Source organism: Vanellus vanellus (genome assembly GCF_965231255.1).
Source record: "Vanellus vanellus genome assembly, chromosome: 1".
Lineage (NCBI taxonomy): Eukaryota > Metazoa > Chordata > Aves > Charadriiformes > Charadriidae > Vanellus > Vanellus vanellus.
Genome location: NC_138905.1, coordinates 157,605,976 through 157,626,554, shown reverse-complemented (window position 1 = coordinate 157,626,554; position 20,579 = coordinate 157,605,976). Strand labels below are relative to the sequence as shown.

Genomic DNA, 20,579 nt, shown 5'->3' with positions numbered 1-20,579 from the left:
CTTTTTACAGTAATTTTTTACATGAACACGACCACAAAAAGCATTGGTCAGCCAAAAACTGGTTCTGTGTGACCAGCCCAACAGCAGTTCTGGTTTTGACACCAGTACTGACACAACAAGAACTGAGACCTGAACCTTTCTCCCCTCAAAGTTAATGCATGAATTATCTAACAGAGTAAAATCGGAAACTACATTTCGTGTTTTTTCAAGAGTTATAACCCTCACTAAAAAAAACATACCATGCGGACTTTAAAAATATACTTTATTTAGTAATTGAAAAAAATATACATTGAACTGGGTATTTAGAAATTAATTTTACACAACTGAAGTAGTTTATGAAAGATTTTTTGAAAGATAAAACTAATTGTTAAGTGTAAAAGCCTAGCTCTAGCATTTCATGGTTTAACTGTAACGAGCACAGGAGTTCATTACAATTTTTAAAGTAATTGATTTGCATTTTACTGATATATAGGTCATTATTAATTTATTAGCACCTCAATCAGAAGTTTAGTTTCTGTTTTCCCATGGTTATTTATACAAAGAAACATGGGATCAGTGCAATATCCTAAAACTAAAGTGCTACTGAGGCTGTGTGGGGCCCTGCTAAAAACAATGTAAACAAATTAAAATAATACAGACAAGGTTTATAAATCACTGAATTCTGTAGCAAATACACAAAACAATTCTACAAAAACATGAATGTGATCGTAAATCGATAAATAAACAATATGTTAAATAGCAGAATCTCCATAAAATAGTAAATTATTGTCTTCACTTTGAACAATGGAGGTAAGCACCGTTAAAAGCTAGGAATTCTCTTACATAAAATACTAGATCTCTCCTGAGACCTGTTTGTGAAATAAAAGGCTTACATTATTTGTCTGGTGGCGTTTCTTTTCCTCCTCCAACATGGCTTAGCATCCTCTTGCTTCTGCAACAGTATAATTAAAAGCCTTCCTCTAATTTCAACAAGACAGTGTTATTCTTTAGCCAGAGCCAGCTTTAAACAGACATGGAAACACACAAAAAATTTAAGGCAACCACAAAACATTCAAGTCCAATCATGCCAATAAGAATGCTTTTGCTCCAGGCTTAAAAACTACTTTAAATTAAATACTGATTTTCGTTCTTTGGGACTCCTTCCTCCACTGACTGTGTTACCCACAACTCAGATACAATTTTAAATTTTTTCCCAAATGTTCTCCTGAGTATTTTCATCTCTTTTACCCGGGAATGATCTTCTCCTATAACAACATGGGAGACACCCTCATCAAGGTGAGAGACTACATTTGCACCATAAAAACGGAGCTCCAAAGCTCTAATGGATAGTGTTGTTCCATGGATTTTGGTTCCGGGCTCATTAATAACAGCATAACAGTCCACATAAATAGTGTTTCCTCTGAATATACTGAGCGGACAGCTGTTCCATGAATAACGTTCTTCTAACTCCGCAATCATGTCCAAAGTCATCAACTTACTGTCTTTCATTCTTGAGAACACTTCCTTGAGTTGTGCAACATCTGTGTCTGCTGTGTAACTGTCTCCATAACAATCATACTCACGAGCAAAATGTTCTTTTGTGTCGGGAGACATGTGAATCATAAAGGCTGGCTGCCAAGGCACCAGCGTTTTGGTTTGAAAACACTGAAGGAGCCACTCTGCCCTCACCACATCGTATTTGTTGGAAGCAATGATGTTTTTCACTCTGACATTCTCAGCTCCTACAATGACACAGTAAGTGTCTGGCCCTGGGTTCTGTACCACGCTACCACCACATTCGGCTATTCTGCTTTCCAGTTCCGACTTTGAGCATTTCGCCGTTCCTGTCATAACACAAAACTCAACATCTTCAAATACATTTGAAACCTTGTTTACACTAGAAAGATCAGGAGCTCTAAATTGCTCAGCTATTCCAATTACCTTCTTCACCTTTGACGCAGTTTTCCTTTTTTTCTCGTGTGGCTCATCATACTCATCTATATGAAGGTGCTTAGATGCCAGCTTCCCTTCTGCTTTGCTTCTGAGATCTTCTAACATGTCTGAAGTCATGCATTCATACCATTCTTTGTCCTCTCTTATCTTCTCAATTCGGGGGAATCTCAAAGTACAGTCAGTTTTGTACATGTCACTGTTAACTATCTCAGCTGCCTTGATCTGAACTATGACAGAGTTGCAAGGTTCAATGTACATTTCAGGTTTTTCAGTTCCACATAAAATGTTACAAGGAGGGTCCTTCCTATGGTAGGGCTTCCAGTGTTTAGCCAGTTTCAAACCTAGATCATACAATTCCTTCATGGTATAACCAGAGCCAACACGACAAATAGAGTGGAAAACAGTAGGTTTTTCGTTTGGAGGGGGCGTCTCTGCAACAGCGCACAGAAAATGAGACATCATTCCACCACGTGAGCCCTTCCCCCAGTAACCACCAACAATTAAAAGATCTAGTTCATCCATCAACCCATTGACGTATTCTGGCTTGATTTTTAACCAGCCTTCCCCACGTTTGTCAGGCTTGTAGGTGGACATGGGATCTTTTACCATAATCCCTTCTTCTCTGTTATCTATTGCTTCATTTAAAGCATCAATTACTTCTTTTCTTGATCTGGCACTTTTTTTCTGTACAACATGTATCCTGCCCGTTACTGGGGTAAATACGCTACTTAAGATTTCATATCTTTTGCTTAGTACTTCATGGCCCAACTTCTGATCATTAACCATCAATACATCAAACACACAGAAGCAGGTCTGCAGATCAGAGTCCTCCACCATTCTTTTTATGTCAAATCTGCTTCCTTTTTGCATAAAGGTTTGTGTCTCAGGATTGTAAGCCATCATTTCACCATCAAGAATGCAATTTTGTATGTTGCTCTTAAATACATTATGAATAAATGGCGTTAATGAACCATCAAGGGGGGAAGAGCCAAACTGCTGAGTATAGTCAAACCCATTTCGGGAAAAATATTTATACACATCTCCATCTTTGTGCATCTGCATACGTTCACCATCCAGCTTAGTTTCTATGTAGAATATCTGGTTATTCATTTGTTTCTCAATTTGCTGGACATCAGCAATAGCAGCAAGCATTGGTTTAAAGGCAGAAAACAACATGATAGAAACATCACTAAGTGAGACGGAGGGATCATGCAGTTGTCTGCAAACTTTTTCCAAATCGGTTGTGACATTGTGTAATTCAGCAGCATCAGGATGAAAAACGGAAAATATAGTTTGCTGACTGACACCAAGCTTTAAATCCTTTATAATCATCCGGATGAGCCATTTTTGTTCCAGTGCTGTGCTCTGGGTAATTAAGTGAAGAAGACTTTTCTTTAACATATCCTTGTTTTTTGCAGTATTATTACTAGCTATTGCATCTAAGTGTTCATTGACTTGTTCTATTGTCAGTCGGCCTTGTTTTGGGCTTCTAGGTTTTAACACAAAGTATGCGATCATTGCAAAATCTCCAGCATCTCCACGTGAGCCTGCAGGTGTTCTGTAATTTAAAAGCTTTGCAGCATCTTTTCCATCTTTTGGTAAATTAAGCAGTTCAATATACAGCTTCGCAAGCATAGTTTCTTTAATTCCATATGCCATCCTTTCTCTTTCCAACTGTGGAAGAATAAGTCGCATAGCTGGATAAAAAGAATCTGTGATGTCTTTCTCTTTTTGATGAAGAGCATCATGGAATTTTCTCCAGGAATCCAGGAAATCCTTGAAATACTTGGTTTTCTCTGGACGCGATTTACACGTTTGTATTCGCTCCAGAGTAGAACACAGATCTGCAAAAGGCACGTGAGAGGCCACTGTTTTTTTAGGAGAAGGCTGAGAAGCCGATGTGGAAGCCATGAGAGCCCGTTTTTTACTAAGAACAACAACAACAACAACAAAAGTGTAAATATTTGTAGAGAAAGAAAACGCCTCCACATTAGTCTGCCTTGAAAAAGGCATCTCTAAGTAGGATTTAATGATTTTTTTTCTCATTTTTTCTAATGAGGATGGAACAGTTATCTTTACTTATGGGTCACCAGCTGGTACCACCACCCTGAGTTAGGGGTGAAACTCAGCAGCCAGGCTGCCACACGGGCATCAGGTGGAGGAGAGGACGAGAAGACAGAAGAAGCGCACCCCGCATAGACAGGAGGGGTGCGCTTCTCCTGTCTTCTCCTTCTCTCCTCTACCTGATGCCGCTCTCGCAGGCCGAAGTTTCACCACCCAGAAACCGATCTTCTCCTCTCCCCCCCGCCAAAGCACAGCCCGCCCTCGCACCACCCGCCCATCGGGCAGCTCCTCCACCGGCTCCCGCCGCTCACTCAGCGGCTGAGGCGACCCACCGGGCCCGCCCTGCCTGGTCCTCCGAGGCCGCTCTCAAGGGACGGGGGTAAGGAGGAACGGCCGCTCCCAGAGAAGACTTACGTGGAGCCAGTGGAGAGAGGGGAGAGTGGGAGGGAGGGGGTGAAGGTCACACCAATCGCGCCTGCGCAGTCACCGCCGCACGGAGAAAAAGGAGGGGCGGGCGGGTCCTGACCCGGAAGTGGAAGTGGTGGCGGGCGTGATTTCCGGTCTCGGAAGTGAGCGGTGGCTGAAGTTGCGCGTCGGGGTCTGCGCTGGCCTGAGGCACCGCCGGCGGTGGCGGCTGGGCGGGAGGATGCGGCGGGTGGGTGTCGCCTTGCCCCGGGGGCCGGGTCCATGTCCATGTCCATCCTGTCCCTGTAGGGCCGGGACGGAGCGGGCGGGAGCCGGGTCGCGGCTGCGGGGGTGAAAGCGGGGGGTCGGCCGGCCGGGCGGCAGATCTGGTTTTGATTTGGTGTTTGGGGTTCCGCTGTGACTAAATGCGGCCCTTCCCTGGGTGGGAGCGGGTGGCAGGCGGGGTGCTGTCCCGTGGGCCTCTGTGGCTCCTGTGCCGGCCTGTCGGGACGTCTCTGCCAAGGGAATGCTGCCTTGGCAGCGCCGTTAAAAGTTCCTTCGGGTGCCTTCCTGCGGAACCCTGGGACAGCTTTTGCATCTCTGCAGCATGATCTTGTTCTAGTGTTTCGTTTGTCTCAGCTGCTGTATGGGACAATTTCTGCAAACAAGGATGCTTGTAGAAGATGGGGCAGATGATGATAACTTTAGCGTGGCTTAATGGGCTAAGTGAATATAATGAAAAGGCTGAGCAGGATGTTTATTTCGGGTAAAGATGGAAATAATTTAACGTGCTTGGAAAGTAATATGTTTTAGGAGCCTGTGTGTGCTAGAAAGCTAAGGCTCTAATATGATAATAGTCCTTGCGTTGTTGTTGTGTTGGTTTTTTTACACTGTGTCATCATAATTCAAGATGTGCATGTAAGGTTCATTAAGATTTGTCAGTCGGGAGGGAAAGTGTAGTGAGAGTTAAGGGGAAAACGCTTTCAGTTATGAATATGTACCACTGGATGCAGACCTGTGGAAGTTTGCTGTTTGAAATAATTAAGACAGGTGGCTTGCTGATCTTAAAAGCCAGAATCCTTGAATGTCTTGACACTTAGTTGTTCTTACTCTGCTTTTTCCTTGCGTAGGAGTAGCTACTTAGCTGGGTTGGTTGGGTTTTTTTTGTTTTGTTTTGTTTTTTTTAAATGGGAGTCTGTAGAATTTTAGTACCAAGAAAGTTTATTTTTCCTGTTCCTACTAAACTTGTAGGTTTTCTTCCAGATTAGTTCCCCCACTGAAACTATTTTTTCTACAGTTGAGGACTTAATATTTCTACCTACAGAAGTCTTCTGAATAAATATGAATAAATGTAAAGCTTGTGTAAATTCTGTCTTTGTCTGGAGGAGGTGGAGTGTAAGTGCAGTAGAAAGAAACAGATGTCTTCAGGTATTTCTCTGTGTTCTTAAGAAATGTGTCCAAATATCTAGTCTTGTTTGTTTTGAAACTGTGAAATCTGAAAGATTGCAGTGAGTGTTAAAACTAACTTTTTTTTTTAAAGCTCTTTCTCATTAATGCAACCATTAAACACCTGAGTACTCTTCTTAGTGCTAACTTTGAAGCTTCTCATACACTACCAGCTTTAAGGAGGCAATGTAAATCTATCATAACTTTTTTGTTACGCACTATTTGTTTTATACTGTGTGTTGTATGTATAGTCCAGGACATTTCGATGTGATTCTTGAACGTCATTGTAAGATGTTGTTTTCAAGTTTATCAGATGTTTCAAACGAGCTGAGCTTGATAGGAGCATGAACATGATATGCAAGGTTTCATCAGTAAAGCAGATGTAATTTCTAGGAGTATCGGCTGTTAGCATTTCTTAATTATTTTTTTCAAGTAACTGGAGCTTAACAGTAATTACGTGTAATTCAAAAGCAATTTTACTCAAAATTCATAAATGGAATTGTCTTTCAGGCAGAGATGAAGCCTGGGAAATCATCACATCCAAAGGTAAATGTTTTATAATGTGATTAGTGTATGAAAATAGCACTTTCTAATATTAAAAATTTAGACAAAGACAGAAAAATAGAACAGAATTTGTGGCAAATACAAGAGTAATTTCAATTGCCATTCAAAATCAATGAAAAATTGTTTATAATGTTGATAATGACATTAACAATTGAGGAATAGCATTAGGGCACAGCAGAATATTATTAAACTTCCTTGGTCATAAAGACTTTTTGTTCCTCAGAATTTTTACTGTTATGAGTGACTTGTATTTTCAGTAGTTACTTAATTATGGGATTTGTCGCTCATCTGATAGAACGTAGAGGTCTGCAATAATTCCTGGACTGCAGATTCACCAGTGGAGATGTATAGATACGCACCTGTATCTACATATGAGTATATCCTTGTGGCATAAAATTGAAACTTATCACTTCCAAATTTCATATCTGTTTTGAGAGGCAATACAGTTCTGTGATTGTGTAAACTGAACTAGTCTTTAATGGCCTTTAAGCCAAAGGCCCAGCAGCAGTCTGGCTCAGTCTTAATGTCATTAGGTCTTAACGTTGAATTGGGCCATGTTGCTTTTCTTCTATGTTAATAGTTTCCACAATATAACTTTGTATTTCAGTCTTGTCTTCTACTTGTGTCCTAAGTTTACAAGCATCATCAAAAAAACACTTGTAGGAACCACCAGCATTCACAAAGGCTAGCCTTTCTAGTGCAGCGTTATCAGCAGGACAGGAGGAAACGTGAAGCACATAGATGCTAAAGACCTCTAATCACGTTTGTGACTAAGAAAACATTATCTGTGAGGAGAATGCGGGAGAACTGAATTCATATTGTCTGGAGAAATATGAGGTAGATTCTGTACTTGGAGGTTAATAAACATTGAACTAGAAGTAAAGAATTTAAGTTACTCGGTCTCCCTTCCTGTTAACTGTTAGGAATTATTTTCTAGTAAGTAAGAGTAGCTAAGAACAAGAACAGCTTATGTAGGAATTTCCATTAATGTAAGAATTAACAAGGAAAACATCTGCCAGATAAAACTATATAGTTCTGCTCTTGATGACTATATTTGTCACAGACACTGACTTCCATGATAAGGTTTTTTTAAAGAAATCTCCCTTACGCTTGTTTTCATAGCCTAACTTCGTTTAAATAATCAGCAGTTATAAAATGCTGTTGCTGTGTATGCTGTAAAATGGGATGTGACCTCTTATTATAGGACAACCTTGTCATTGGTGAAGTTATGACAATTACTTGAAATATAGTGCTGCAATATCGTGTTCCTTAAAAAAAAAAAAAAGTTTGTTTTTTTTTTTTATTGTGAAGCAAGAATGATTTCCAAGGGGTTAATGTTTTATCTAGGAGATTTGAAAAGAAAACCTGTACAGAAACCTTACTTCCCTGTGTGAAATAGAACTTCTACTAGCGTGCCACAGGCCAACTTGCTGACTTCCCTCAGTTCCAGTGTCTTCATCTGTAGTACATAGATGATATTTCATGCCATCTCTGTGTAGAGCTGTGATACTTGTAATAGTAGAAGGCAATATAACAGATATCCTGTTAAACAGTCAGCCATTAAAAAAAAAAAATAACTAGTCATATTTGCAGATGACAAAAAAGGATTAAAAAGTTCTTTAGAAGGCATAAAGGGATGCATGCTTCTTGCCTTAACTGGGACATCAGACAGTTATGGAGCAAGTCTGTAAGCAGTTCTTATAGTCTAGGAACAAAGTAGTCTTGTCTAGAAAGAGAAACAGGCTTGTCTAGTTGATGGGTCCACTCTGTTTCTCAGGTTGACCAGCTCAGGCATCCAAGTCTAAATATATTGTTCTCCCTTTCCTTCCCTATCCTCTTCTCCCCTGATTATTCTGGCATCCTATTAGGCACAAGAATTAGAGATACAGGAGAATCACAACACCTGCTCATCATAATTCAGCATAGAGATTTTGTGTCATAAGATGTTAGATTGTAAGCTGTTTGAAAGGCTTATAACTTCCCATCCAGTACAACAGTAATGGGAAATGAAGACTGAGATTTTTATTCTTTTTTTTTTTTTTGTGCGTGTAGTGTTGCAGTGTGTTAAACAGTCTTGAATCTCATACACTTCAAAAAGTGTTGAGGAACACCTTATCACTCAGTGAAAATTACTGTTAGCCTACCCTTTTTATTTATGTTCTCTAAGTGGAAATATGGTTAGGCTTGTATCATCTACTTTTCAGGTCAAACAAGATAATGTTTGGAAGGCCTGCTACTTGGTGCTCCATAGAAAGCATGGTCTGTAGCTTTAGTGCAAATGAGCTTGGATTGGCTTGGTTTAGAGTCTCTTCTAGGCCTGTGTGCTTGTTTGGGAAACCATAATTTTCCTTTGCAGTGATCTTTCAATTGGTATTGGAAGGAGGCAGGGAAGAACCTAGGAGAAACTTGTATCTCAGTTTTCTAGCTAACAAATCTTGCAGTAAGATGTGAGGTAAGAGGCATGGTCTGGTTCAAGCCTGGAAATGGATGGAACTAGTGAAGTTTCACATAGCTGGGAAGAAAACTTTAATAGTCATGTAGTTCATTAGTGCAGAGTAGTCAGCTTTACTTAAATATGTAGGTGAGTATGAAACATTTGTGGTTGTGTAGTTTACCCTTCCTGTTAACTACCATATGTTGAGTTCTAGTTTTATGATGCATTCGTTTTGTAACTCCCAATAGCAAAGTTTTTATACCTACCTATATGTATATCAGAAATAATCACACAGCAGCAGTATCTCAGTAGTATAACATTTTGATAATACTATCCTACTGAAATGAAAATAGGAAGCTGTGCACAAATGAAGCTAATGTGGCTTATAAAATCAACTGTGAATATCGGTCTTCAAATAGCAATCCTTAGGGTATCTGGGACAGGCACCTGCAAAACTTCATCACCTTAAATAAAATTTGCATGACTTATTTGGTTTTTAGTAGTTGTTTTTAATGATGTGTCTCTTTTGTCAACGTCTTGTTGAGAAAGCATTCTTGGAGTCTCTTTCATTTTGTAAGAAAGTCAGCAAAATTTTGAATAGCATAGATAGGGAGAGTGGTTTTACTTGTCATTATCAATGTTTTTATAGTCTTGAAATGTAATGCAGGAAATGTTTGTCAACTTCATTAGGAAGTTTTCTTACAAATTAAAGTATCTGTGTTTCATAATTACTGTGACTTCATTGCTAGAGAAATGGATCACAAGAATTAAATTTTCATATAGACAATATTTGTGCATACTTGGATGTGGACATAGAATGTGAGCTCATAAATAAGAGAACAAAGTTGGGATAACTGCTCTCTAGACTGTATTTCACCAGTTTTACATATTTGGTGTAGATACACTACATAAAAGCTTAATTTCACGTTGCCTCTGGTTAATATGTGACTCTTAAGATGTAACAGATTTATCTTTATTTCTGACTTATGTCTAATTGATGCATAAAATAATTAGAGATAACAGCTTTTCCTGGTCATATTGGGTGCTTATCATATTTGTGGAGTGCAAAGGCTGTTACTGCAGAGGTTGCCTTTTATCACTCAATCCTACCAAGATGGCTGGTGCAGCTGCAGCCCTCTTCAGTAGTATTAGGCCATACAGCTTATTTTGGTGTAGGTCCTGTGACTTAATTGAATGCTTGGATGCATCTCTGCATGTCAGACTCCTTTGGAGTTAATTTAGCTTCTTACTGCGCTACATCATTTTTGGAGGTTATCACTTTGAGTGAGTCTAAACTAATTATTATCTACTATATAACTTAGAGTGTTCTCAAACAAGTGAGCTTGTGTTGTTCTCAAACAAGCGAGCTTGTGTTGTCACTTCCAGGCAGTATGACTAGCCAACTCAGTGGCCACTGAATGGTTACTGTAGTTCTTATGTGGGTTTGGCAGTTTTTGCCTATTTCCATTTTACATTTGAACCAAGCAGTGAATAATGTGGGAGATTCTGTGTATGCTGTGAGCCATAACTATCTCATATGGTTGGAAAGAAGATTTAATCCAGTATCATTAACGTCACTCACCTCATTTTATTCTGTGTGTATGTGTTTTGTCATGAGTCTGTTTTTATGTTTGGACTTTTCAGCAGTTGTGCTTTTCATTGATCAGAGAATAATGTAGTTAGCTGACTGTTTTCAATGGTCTTGTTTGATGATACGATCTTTCATTCAGCTAAAGATTTAATATGGATTACTGATCTGGCAGTGGAGAAACAACATTATAAATCAGAACCAATCTAAATATAGCAAAACAGCTGTCATAAGATACCACATTGTAGTTGCATTTACTGTGGAGGGGTCTCTCTCTTCTGACCAGTTTATATGTTGCTCTGTAATCACAGTTGCTCAAGATGCTGAACCACAGCTACTAAATGATTGCAGACCTTGTGTACATTGTGACTCTCCACTGGTTGCAGAGTGAAGTGCATAGGCTTACTGAGTGCTCCTCTTGGCCTTAATCAGTAGCAACTTGGAAATAAGGGATTTTTTTGTGTTCTCTGGGCTCTAGAATTACTTATATGGGGAGCTTTGACAAACTGGTGATATGGTCTGTATGGTTGTTCTGTTGGTCATTAGGGAAGACTGAAGGGAAAACATAAGTCATTATGGTCCCAGGCAACCAATTTTGTAGTGCTACTGATGGACCTTGCCTGCTGAAATAACGTAAATGGGATTTTGAAGAGTTCTAAAACCTTTTCCTTATGATTGTTTTTCTGCTTGTATTACGAAGTTAATGGTTTCCAAAAATTCAAAGGGAGTTTGCCACCAAGTTTGATGTTTATGCTTTAATATATCGACTTGCCAGTAATCTTCTGCAAGTATGAATGCTTAAATCACTGCCTTTCTCTTTTTTAATTTGTTTACCCCTATATTTATCCTTATAAGTTTGTTGTTGTGTTTTTTTTTTTTTTTTACAGGATTTACTTGGAGTAAAAGATCACTGACTTCTACAATGGAAAAGTCATGGATGCTTTGGACCTTTTTTAAAAGATGGCTACTAGCTTTGGCTTGCTGGTCTTGGAGTCTCTGCCGTATTTGTCTTTTACCCTTGATAGTAACTTTTCACTTGTACGGCGGCATCATACTACTTATATTAATATTTGTATCAATAGCAGGCATATTATATAAATTCCAGGATGTGCTGCTTTACTTTCCTGAACAGCCCTCTTCATCACGCCTTTATGTTCCTATGCCTACCGGTATACCACATGAAAATATCTTCATCAAAACCAAAGATGGAGTTCTTCTCAATCTTATTCTGCTGAGATACACAGGGGACAATGCAGCATATTCTCCAACCATCATTTACTTCCACGGGAATGCAGGCAACATTGGCCACAGGTTGCCAAATGCTTTGTTAATGCTGGTAAACCTGAAAGTAAACTTAATTCTTGTTGATTATAGAGGGTATGGAAAAAGTGAAGGAGAAGCAAGTGAAGAAGGTTTGTACTTAGATTCTGAGGCTGTGTTAGACTATGTGATGACTCGGTCTGATCTTGATAAAACAAAAATTTTTCTTTTTGGCCGTTCCTTGGGGGGAGCAGTAGCTATTCACTTAGCTTCTGAAAATTCCCATAGGATTTCTGCCATCGTGGTGGAGAACACTTTTCTTAGCATCCCATACATGGCCAGCACTTTGTTTTCATTCTTTCCAATGAGATACCTTCCTTTATGGTGCTACAAAAATAAATTTCTGTCCTACAGAAAAATCTCTCAGTGCAGAATGCCTTCTCTCTTCATCTCTGGGTTGTCTGACCAGTTAATTCCACCAGTTATGATGAAGCAACTTTATGAATTATCCCCAGCTCGGACTAAGAGATTGGCGATATTTCCTGATGGAACTCATAATGACACTTGGCAGTGCCAGGGTTATTTCACTGCACTTGAACAGTTCATCAAAGAAGTAATAAAGAGTCACTCCCCTGAAGAAATGGCGAAAACATCATCTAACGTAACAATAATATAATTGATATTCTTCTTTAGGGTGGGGGGAGTACCTGCACTGTACCTTGATTTGTGAAAAGTGGTAAAAGAATGTCCATTTTTAAATGTATGTCATGTCTGTACTTGCCTAAAGAGTGAAATTAAACTTGGAGAGGTCTGATGCTTTATTAAGATGTTCCAGATAACTTTTACATTTGCAGCATTGTAAATGAACCATTTTGTCTTTCTTGTACTTTTTTGGTATCTCTGTCCATATATTGCATTTGTTTGATATGTACAACGGATGCTATTAAAGGAACTTGCTACAAAAGTAGTACAGAATGTATTAGTTTAGAACAACGGAAGGCTCTTCAGTATTCACTGCTGTATGTGTGAGCTTTTTGGACAGTCATGGTTAGCACAATGATTTGTTGTTTCTCTTAGAAGTGTGCCATGCATGAGATTAGTGTTTTATTCCTTGAAATTTTATATTATGCAAGGTGGGAAATCTTTAATGTGCTAAATATAAAATAACATTAATGGTAGAGTATACCTGCAGGTATACTATCCTGGGTTATTACTGTTTTTTATGGTTATGCATTCATATATATTTCAAACTGCAACTCCAGAGGAAAAGACGCTTCCCCTGTTTTCATTTTACTATTTGTATTATAATAGTGCCCGTCAAGTTGTGTGTGCCTAAACATCATGGCTTCAGGATTTTGCCCAGGCAGTTTTTTTCATAGAAAATAGAAGTAGCCTTCAAAAAGCTCCTTTGCAACCCAGGCTCTGTACAGGAAGACTATTTGCTGGTATTAGTTTGCTTGTGCATTTGAGGTGGGATTTCCCAAGGCAGAGTGGATGGTGTGACAGAAAGGACTGTCACACAAGGTAAAAGTATGTATTTGTGTTCGATTTTTAGGCTGGTGTAGTTACATGTCTGTGCCCATTATTTATACCTCCAAAAGAAACATCCAAATAATTACCAATGATCACATGATTAGAGATAAATGTATACAGTTGTTACAGTAAGGATAATAGGAATGAGCAGTGCATTAAATTTGGTACACCTAAACTTAGTCTGAAAGAGACTAAACTTATTTTAACACTTTTACCCATTTGCTTGCAGAAGGTCTTCAAGTTCTGTTGTACCATGTGGAAGTAGCCTAAGCATCAGCAGAAGTGAGTTTTTTTTAGCTCGCCTGGAATTTTTGAAGCTAGTCTCTCACCATTTCATAGCCATCTATACTTAAGATGAGAGAGTTTGATTCTGACTCAATGTTGGTTTTTGGTTGGTTGGGGTTTTTTTACTGTTTTTAGGTGGTTTTATCCTAGGTAGTCGTATCAAAGTTGTATGCTGTTAGCTCATTTCGTACTGGAGGGCTGCAGGTTTAATTTCTCATTTACTGCAGTTGATAGTTTGCCCCTTCAAAATATTTTTTTATGGGAAGAATGAATTGTGGGAAATCTTCCACACAATCTGTACAAATGCCCTTTGGATTGGAATCCTTAAATAAACTTTTCTGCCATGTTGTCCCAATTCAGAAAAGCATTGCAGCACACACTTAAAATCTGTTTCCTGATGGACAGTGGTATTTTAAGCTTGTGCTTAAGTTCTCTGGTTGAATAAAACTGCTTTCCTGAACTGGTGCCTTAATGGTTATGCCTCCTAAAATTCATTACATGAAGTTACAGGTCTTATGTACACGTGGGTAATAGTTGTCAGCGTTTTATAGATAGGGTGATACATCTTTACTGAAATGTGATTATTTTTATTTTTTTTTTTTTAATAAACACATACATACCAGAAGTTGCTGCTTTCTCTAAGTATCTTTTGGCATACTATTATTAAGGTTTTTCTTAGAATTAATAGGAAAAAGGTGTAGACCTTTTTGGATCTGTAGACCTAAAATCATGGACCAGAGCATAGTTTTAAATCTGAGTGAAACCAAAGCTTACCTCAGCCTTCCAGTTGTCATTTTTTTTTTGGGGGGGGGGGGGGGAGGTGGGTGGGGAAAGTATATTGGTGAAGTTTGGCCGGGGGGGGGGGGGGGGGGGAAGACACACTTTTACCTAGCAGAAGTGAGTTAATAGACATGGCATTCCCTTTCCCTTATGTATTCTAATATGACATAAGCTATTTGCATAGATGGTTTCAGCTATTTCAGATTGCTTTAGCATTAAAATGGAGGGAGAGAAAGAAAATAAGTGGGCAACTGCCCCTTTTCTAAAAACAAGTTTATAAAGCCAAAAGCTGGCAACAGAATGAAGAGAAAGTAAATAATTGTTTTGGAAGTTGCCATAACTTGCCATTAAATACCATTGTTTTCTCATAAAGTGTTAATTTCTAAAGTAACATGACTTCTTACCCCCCTGCTTGCCACTCAAAGACAAACAAAAATTTCAACCAAAATACCCCCAGTGTTATGTGGCACTTGCATACAAATGAGGTAGTTGTCTTTGGGCACACAGTTACTTAGTCAAGGTCAAATGTGTGGTGTTAGATTAGATGATGGCAATTTGGAGCTGTTCAGAGTGGACTGTAAACTTTACTTTCGATTATCACGCCGTATCGTTTTGCTATGTTGTCTGCAGGACATAAAGGTGAAACGGCCTAATTTTGCGAGTATTGGGTATGAGAAGACACAGTTGTCTTGTATGCATCCTTTACGCTCCATGTGATTTCTTCCACCTTCCATATATGAACATTTTTACTTCTCAGTTAATGGGTTGGGCGTGTATACTTGTGAATGAATGTCTGTTACCATGCTATATTTCATTGCATTGACTCTGAAATCCACTGAAAGAAAATAGGAAGGAAATGATTTTTTTTTTTTTTTAATGTAAATATTCTGCAGTACATACTATCTTTTAAGAGAGGGAAAAGGGGGAAGAAACTTGTTTTGACAAGTCAGGACTTGTCTTTATTTTATGGTCTGTGTGATGGAAACCCACAGTTATCTGCTGCTAAGAGCCGTTCTCAGACAGTGAATTGCAAGCAACCTAGTAGTAATAACTTTCAATTGCCAAAAGGTATATTGTGATACCGTTGCATTTATTCCACTTAATACTATTATATGTTTTCCCTTAACGGTTCTCTGTGTATAGATGTTTTCCAGGTGTTTGTCCTGTATATATAAATTTCTAGTTTGGGAAGAGGAAGTTGAGTTATTTTCACAGGTTTGTAAGAAAGCCTCTTGGTTTAAATATGCTCGTTAAAGGAATTGTCTCTTTTATAAGAGAAACTTTTAAGTTTTTTTTTAAAAAAAAGGAGGAAAAAAAAAAAGGGGGGGGGGGATCAGGAGTTGAACTGGAACAGCTGTAGCAGTAGAGTCCTTGTAAGGAAGCATCTAGTATAAGACCTTGTGTATGCACACGTGTGTGTGTGGTTTTAATTAGTGGAAATACTCGAGGCTTCCTGCTAACCCAAGTTTACATTCCCAGTATTTGTTTCTGAACTGTGAAATGCAGAGAGATAAGCTGTGCTTTCATCTGAAGAAATGTTAACTGGTGTAGCTGCCCTCATGTCCATTTCTCAGGTAAAATTAGAAATAGAGCACAAATACATTTGGTAGGCTACGGACAATCTCTCAGTTGAAGGGCAGGTGGATTAACTATTTATACAAAATATGCATATCAGCATCTCTGAGCTAATCATTTGTGTCACGTTGGGCGTTCACAGTGAAGAATGCAAGGCTGAATTGAGAGTCCAAGGTATGGTCTCTTCTATTAGCAAAAAGATGCAGACATACCTCCGTTTGTATTTCATAATTCAATTCTTGAGAAGTAGACTCTTATTTTTCTTAAAGAAAGGTGATTTTGCTAGGGGCACTTCTGCCAAATATAAATTCGGTGCCTCTTGCATGCAGTGGGATCAGCCTGATGTATCCCATTAAGAATAATTTACAATGCCATCCTGCTTGTATAATTTAGAGTAGAACCCCACAGAAGTGTAAATAGAGGTAGCATACTGAAGTTCTAAATAGCACTTGTGTTTCGAATTCAGAAACAGTGATGATGCAAGCTTTTTATTTTATTTCTCTTTAATATATAGTTAAAGCAAAAATGTCTTAAAAAGTATTCCTAAGTTTTGTAGACAAACCGTAAATGTTACTGTATATGTGCTAATCGTGGCAAAGTTTTACATTCTCATTCTAGTCTGGTTTTTACAATAAAATTAATTTTACAAAAAAAACTTTTCTATTTTTATGTACTGACATATGCAATAAATTGATACATTAAAAGTGCTGTTAATGTCTTGTTCTAGTTTGTGAGCTGTCTTCAGTACGTGTTCAGGAGTATTTTTGTATGTGTGGTAACTGATCCACCTCGAGGTATCATTTTCAGTTACCTACTAAAACCAGAGCACATGGAATAGACATCTGCATTGTCAGACACAGTGTTTGTGGAAAGCTATTACAGCAGGGAAAAACTATGCTACAAATACCTATTTCTAAGCGTTCTCACGTATCCTCACTTTTGGGAAGTGTTAAAGTAAAACTGATACGTGGTAGCTCTCCATCACTTTCTAACGCATTCTGCATTTCAAAACTTCTCTGTTATCTGGAGGACTGAGAGATAGTATAAATATTAGGTCACTTGGGAAATATTTTTAAGTGTTTCCGACTAGTTTTACCACCTGTTGCTGGTAGTGTTTTAAGCGTCAATTTTAAATGCTATAATGCCACTCCAGCAGCTTTATAGTTAATTCCTGTAGCTGCAGTGGGATACTCAGGCTGAAGCAATTTCTGCTTTCTTACAGAGAAATGCGTAACTACGCCTATGTGAGCTGTGCTCCCATCCTGCATGGTTAATGGGAAATACCCAGAAAATAAGGATTTACTGCTGTCTTTTCTAAAGCTGCAAAATGTGCGTCCTCTCCTGGATTACTGCAAGGCTTATGGTTTAATTTTAACCCAATACCTGGGAAACAGGGGTAGGGGGTGGGTGGTACATTTTGACAGTTTATTTGAGATACCTGTTAATTTTGAACGGAAAAAAGATATTTCTAATTCTTGAAAAGGAAGCAATGAGGGTAAAAGAGCAACTGAGATTTGGGTACTTCATGTGAATACTGCCCTTCCTGAATGGAAAGCAGTTTGTTGTCTTGTGAACTATGTCACCAAACCTTACTCGCACAGTGCTACTGTGAAGAATGCAAGTCTTGCATTTGCGTTTTCTTATTTGAAAATCAATAAGCAGCTGGGCTACGAAGTGCAACACAAACTGTGCCCTGGAATCTTTCATGATGTTATATTCATTTGCTTAGTAGATATGTATAGGTCTTCATATCAACTAGACAAAGGTAAAATATAGTGTTTGAATTTCTCTCAAAATTTGGAGGTACTGCTTAAATCGCAACAAACACTCATAAGAGCATATGAACGCCTAAACTAAAATGCTAGAAATGAAACCTAAATCAAAGGCAGGGTACTTGCTGTCTGTTAAAAAGATCAAGTGTAGGTAGGTAAGGTTTGGAGAAAATATTTACCATCGTCTAAACAAAAGTTATTTGCTCCGAAGATATTGAACATGCCTGAGCTTTAAATCCTTTGTTGGACCCTATTCAGGTTCTTCCTTTTAGACTTTATACAGAGTTCTGTCTCTCTAAGTAGATAAGGAAGATAAACTGAATATTTTCTGGAAATGTTTTGAAAACCTTAATGTGATTAATTTGTTATGCTTCAGCTTGGGTGGGGGCAGAGTAACTCTCCTATGTCTTGAAAAACAGCAGTTCTTTCTCTGAAAGGCAATAGAGCTTAAGAGCAGACCTGGTTTTATTGTATTACAGAACATCATTTCACTTATGATAATTGGAGATACATCTTTAACAATCTTAAGCAATGACCTGAGCAATGCACAGCTGCAAGGTTGCTGGTATAAAATCTGTGTTCATGTAACAAGTTTGGAGAGACGTTGCCGCTAGTTTTGACAACCAACTAAGGAATGGATTTTGCTGCTTGAAGACAGAAAGAAAGGAAGTTCTACAGCTGTTTTGTGTTATGCTTACATCTGGTGTGGGCTAATTATTTACAAAAATTCAAAGGGAAAGGTCAGGCAGAGAACCCTTCCCGTTCTATCCTTGAGGACTCGGGGACAGTGTAGCAATTAGATACAGCTATGAAGAAATAATGCTATGATTGGAAAATACTTGTATCCCTGTCTTGTTCCCTCTATTAAAGGTCCTCAGGCTGTAGCAGGAGGAGAGTGGCCACTCCCACACGACGGGCCATGGCTCCTCGGTTCTTTTGCTGCCATACAGATGCATTTTTAGCCCATCTGTGCAAAATCCGACAAGTTGCATAGTGTCGAAGAGGTGGAGAAATGCAATACTCCGTGTTGCTGGATAGCCAAGCCAGTGAGACTAAGAGAAGTGAGCTACAGCCGTATGACAGAGCTCCTTTTTTCCTGTGCAGTAAGAAGGAATTGCTATAACATCATGGGGATGGGGGGGAAGGGGAGGGCACCGGCATTAAGCTGCTGTAGTATGCGTCTTGTGTTTTCTTTTAATATTTTATATATTTTGTGTTATTTATCTCATGTTTTATATATCTTTATACATCTTCTGTGTTATATATCTTGTGTTTTCTATGTTTTATATATTTTAAAAAATATTTTCTATTTCTTGTTGGTTCTGCTGCATACTTTGACAGACAACTATAATAATTGCCTTTCCTTCCCGTGCCATTTCCTATTCTCTTTGAAAGCACTGCAATAACCACGTAAAAAGTAATGATGGCTGGAAGTCAGATGTACATTTACTTAGTATATTATGCATGCCAGCTTTGGACCCAAATTGTCTAGATGTCTAGAGAAATAAAGTCTTAGGCAAGGAATGAATCAAGCATGGCATATCTAAAATGTGCAGAGACACTTGTGTTATCCCATGCAATTTGGAAATTGGGAGGCAAAGAGAAAAGAATACATCTTTTGCTTCAGAAAAATCTCAGGATATTTTTTGTCCTTTTAACAAGGTAATATATCAAATAGGAGATACCAAATATATGTTTGTATAACACATCCTTTGCTTGAAAAGTATTCAACAGCTTCCTAAACTTTAAGATAAAAGGATGTAAGATACACTGCCACAGGAGCACAGTATCCACACAAATAGACTGATTTTTGGATCAATATCTGAGGCAGGAACTTACCTGGTTTTGCTGCTGTGTAAATGAGGATCTTTGCCCACAAGCTGGTGGGGCTCATTGACAGAACTTTAAACTAGGCTGGAAAGGGTGGGGCGGGGTATAACATCAGGCTTGCCTGTGGCAGCAGTGGTATGACACACCAAGGTGAGAGGGACGAGGTGCTAGTGAGGGCCCTCAGCCCATTGCTCTGAAAGGTGCTGGCCACACTGCGGCACACTTGAAGTCTTCCAGAGATGAGACCGGGTTCCTGAGGTAGTAGGAGCCAAGAGGGAAACACCAGTGGAACACCTCAAAGGAATCAAGAGGTGTTCCTCTAAGAAGGGGACATGGCCAACAGCCCATCTGAAGTGCCTCCACACCAATGCACGCAGCATGGGCAACAAACAGGAGGAGCTGGAAGCCACCGTGCTGCTTCAAAGCTGAGACCTGGTTGCCATTACTGAAACTTGGTGGGACGAATCCCATGACTGGAGTGTGGCTATTGATGGCTACAGGCTGTTCAGAAGGGACAGGCGAGGAAGGAGGGGTGGAGGCACTGCCCTCTACATCAAGAAATGGATAGAGTGTGAAGAGCTGTCCCTGAAGAATAGCTGCGAGCAAGTTGAAAGCTTATGGGTAAGAATAAGAGACAGGCTCAATAAGTGGTCAGGGCAGCCCCTGGTATCAAGGCAGGCTGGGGGATGAAGGGTTTGAGAGCAGCCCTGCCAAGAAGGACTTAGGGGTACTGGCAGATGAAAAACTGGACGTAAGCCAACAATGTGTGCTCACAGCCCAGAAGGCCAATCGTATCCTGGGCTGCATGAAACAAAGTGTGATCAGCAGGTTGAGGGAGGTGATTTTGCCCCTCTACTCCTCTCTCGTGAGACCCTATCTGGAATACTGTGTCCAGCTCTGGGGCTCTCATCACAGGAAAGACGTGGACCTGTTGGAGCTGGTCCAGAGGAAGGCCACGAAGATGATCCAAGGGCTGGAGCACCTCTCCTATGAGGACAGGCTGAAAGAGTTGGGGTTGTTCAGCCGGGAGAAAAGAAGGCTGTGGGGAGACCTTATTGTGGCCTTCCAGTACCTAAAGGGGGCTTATAAGAAAGATAGGGACAATTTTTTT

At 39.3% G+C, this 20,579-nt stretch overlaps 2 protein-coding genes across 2 annotated transcripts; one reads left to right on the top strand and one right to left on the bottom strand.

The window, feature by feature from the left end:
* Positions 1-245: 245 nt before the first annotated feature.
* LIG4 (DNA ligase 4) lies at positions 246-3,678 on the bottom strand. The gene has a single exon (XM_082498528.1). It carries the CDS (start codon positions 3,625-3,627, stop codon positions 1,105-1,107), a length of 2,523 nt encoding a protein of 840 aa, XP_082354654.1. The 5' UTR covers positions 3,628-3,678; the 3' UTR covers positions 246-1,104.
* An 883-nt stretch (positions 3,679-4,561) lies between these two features.
* On the top strand, positions 4,562-12,760 carry ABHD13 (abhydrolase domain containing 13). The gene is made up of 3 exons (XM_082482886.1): positions 4,562-4,651; positions 6,358-6,393; positions 11,321-12,760. Exon 3 carries the CDS (start codon positions 11,356-11,358, stop codon positions 12,367-12,369), a length of 1,014 nt encoding a protein of 337 aa, XP_082339012.1. The 5' UTR covers positions 4,562-4,651; positions 6,358-6,393; positions 11,321-11,355; the 3' UTR covers positions 12,370-12,760.
* The last annotated feature ends 7,819 nt before the right edge of the window (positions 12,761-20,579 follow it).